The sequence below is a fragment of the Oncorhynchus keta genome, chromosome 10 (assembly GCF_023373465.1).
Source record: "Oncorhynchus keta strain PuntledgeMale-10-30-2019 chromosome 10, Oket_V2, whole genome shotgun sequence".
NCBI lineage: Eukaryota > Metazoa > Chordata > Actinopteri > Salmoniformes > Salmonidae > Oncorhynchus > Oncorhynchus keta.
Genome location: NC_068430.1, coordinates 76,543,445 through 76,545,944, shown reverse-complemented (window position 1 = coordinate 76,545,944; position 2,500 = coordinate 76,543,445). Strand labels below are relative to the sequence as shown.

The 2,500-nt window shown below is 49.1% G+C and overlaps 1 protein-coding gene across 1 annotated transcript in view; it reads left to right on the top strand.

Moving 5' to 3' along the window:
* Positions 1-399: 399 nt before the first annotated feature.
* LOC127932393 (voltage-dependent calcium channel gamma-2 subunit-like) overlaps positions 400-2,500 on the top strand; it is a 96,759-nt gene continuing 94,658 nt past the window's right edge. The window contains exon 1 of the mRNA XM_052528024.1: positions 400-2,500. This exon is cut by the window's right edge and continues 180 nt beyond it. Within this exon, the coding sequence (XP_052383984.1) occupies positions 2,455-2,500 (46 nt within the window). The 5' untranslated portion in view covers positions 400-2,454.

The window sequence follows — 2,500 nt, the reverse complement described above, 5'->3', positions numbered from 1 at the left end:
ATTATTAGGGATGAGTGAGTGTAGCTATGACAAACTGTAACCTATATCAGAAAACACTAAATAAATGCCCCCCCCCCCTTCCTCCCATCCATACACAACACATAGTCTCACAACAACAAACACTCACAAATCCCCGTCATCACGACAAATATATAAATAAACGGCATGCCGAGCACTTTAACCCACTCAACCAATCGCTTCTCTTTCATTCCCGTCTTCTCACACTCTTATCCACGGTAAACCCGGGCAGCTCCAAGCCCTCCCCCTCCCCCGCCACTCCGACCCCCGCCCTCCCTCCCGAGATCGTTCAACTCTTTCCAGCAACAAGCGCACATTTCGGTGGCGCTTTTCATTGGAGACCGTGTGAAGAAAAACAATTCCCCCCAACGAGAGGGGAATCGGTGTCAACACACACCGGCAAGACGCATCGCCCCTCGTCAAAACTCACAAGACAATAAAAATAAATAAAGGAGATGGACTGAAATGTGTATGTTTTCTAAACATGTTTTCTAAACATACACAGGGAATACTAATATAACGGTTTGACTTCAATTCTGGACCCCCAGACCAGAAAAACCCGCACCCGCGTTATACTGCTTTGGCATATAGTGTGTGCTGTGCTTGGACCGGTGGACCTCCTCTCTGGTTGTGTCGATTTTTTTCTTCAAACGCCGCTTCTAACACCCCCCCTCTCTCTCGGCTCCACTTCCCTCAAGGCTGCAAGAAAAACCAAACGGGGAGGTGGAAACTGACGAAACATACCACCATCAAGGCATGATGTTATTTATTTTAGCCTGATCTCTTTCCGCCTGCGTCGTGGACTAGCCTGCATTTTGACCTTTTCATTTATTTTTTATATTTTCGTTTTTTACATGGCGCGCGGACGGTGTATGCGGTTCGGCATCGGCTTCGGGTCTGCCTGTGATATAACCACCGAGGATAATTTGGATACCGGAGCAGCAACAGCAGTCTCGTTGGTCTACCAGAGAGGCTCCAGCAGCACCAACGCCTCCGGCGCCCCCGCCATATCCTCTGCCTCTTCCCGGCTCTATGACGAGTAATGGTCGACTTGGATGGCTGGATGCGTCCTCTCTCCACAGAGTTCCAAGGTTCTGCATCGGTACCTCTCCTCCTTCTAACACAGCTCAATTTTCGTTGGTAACCTTCCGCATTCTCGATTCTACATATGGAAACTGGGGACCAGAATTTTAGGAAAAAGGAAACCTATAGCGGTGCTGATCTTTTTGATTTTATTCCACGACGAAGCTACTACGTTTTTAGGGGGCTGGGGTTTTGCGTTGTGACTTGATTATATTTATTCATTTGGATTCGGGGCTTGAATTCGATTCTTCTCCCTCGTTTACCCCGATGGTTGTTTATTTGATTTGATCTAAGGCAAGCCCTCATGTCTGCCCCTGCCGAGTATTTCGTTATGTTGGTTTTAAGGCACCATTTGAATGCGTTCATTTGAATTATTGTTCATGGTTTCATTTCCTGTCAGTGTCCCTCTCTACCTTCAAGTCCCCAACCCCGTCTCCCTCTCTTTCTCTCTCTCCCTCCCTGTTCTCCTCTCTTTGCCGAATAGAATAATAGGCCAGAGACAGACAGACAAGATGCTTGACAAGACTCCATGATTCCATGTGAATTTGACCAGGCAGGTTAGAATAACGTTGTCAGAAAATTGTCAGTAGATTTTCGGTAGGCCTATTCTAATTGGTCGGAAGTCTTTTTAAATTGTGGATCAGAGGGTTTAGGAAATCAGTAGGGTCTACCATTAGACCTAACCCCCAGCCTCCTCCTAATCCCATTGGCCGTTCAATCTGAACTCCCTGTGTGTGAGTGTGTGTGAGAACGTGTGTGAGTGTGTGTGAGAGTGTGAGTGTGTTTGTGTGAGTGGGTGCTTGTGCTGGACCGTTCCCCTACACATGCCCCTTATCGCACACTTTCCAGATAGAAGTCGTGTAACACGTGTGACATCACTAGTGAGAGGACAGAGAGGTTAAATGTCAATGCTACTTGTAGTCTAGCTGTTTTCAGCAGGTAGTTGGTAGCTTTCCACCTACTCTGGTTAGGGTCTGTAGCCCTACTCCAAACCAGTAGGCCTCTGCTGTTTGGCCGGCCTATCACATTTGTTTGTAGAGGCTGCTAGGCCTATCACGTTTGTTCATAGAGGCTGCTTGGCCTATCACGTTCGTCCTTAGAGGGCCCAAACACACACCATCTTCCTTCCATCACCTAATTTCTCACCTGTGTCAGTTCCCCCGCCCGAAAACCAACCATACGATTCCCCCCGAGCTCCCCTGCCTCCCCCCCCGACACCCCCCCACCTCGGGCCCGTGGAAACCACCCCCCCCACCACCAGGGCCCATTTCCCGCCTCTGCCTCCACCCCGTGGTCTCACAAGCTGACCAACATTTACTTCCTGTTCGTCAAGAGGAAAGGGGGTTCCCCTTCATGGAATGCGGCAACATGGGCGTGTTTGACCGCGGAGTTCAGATGC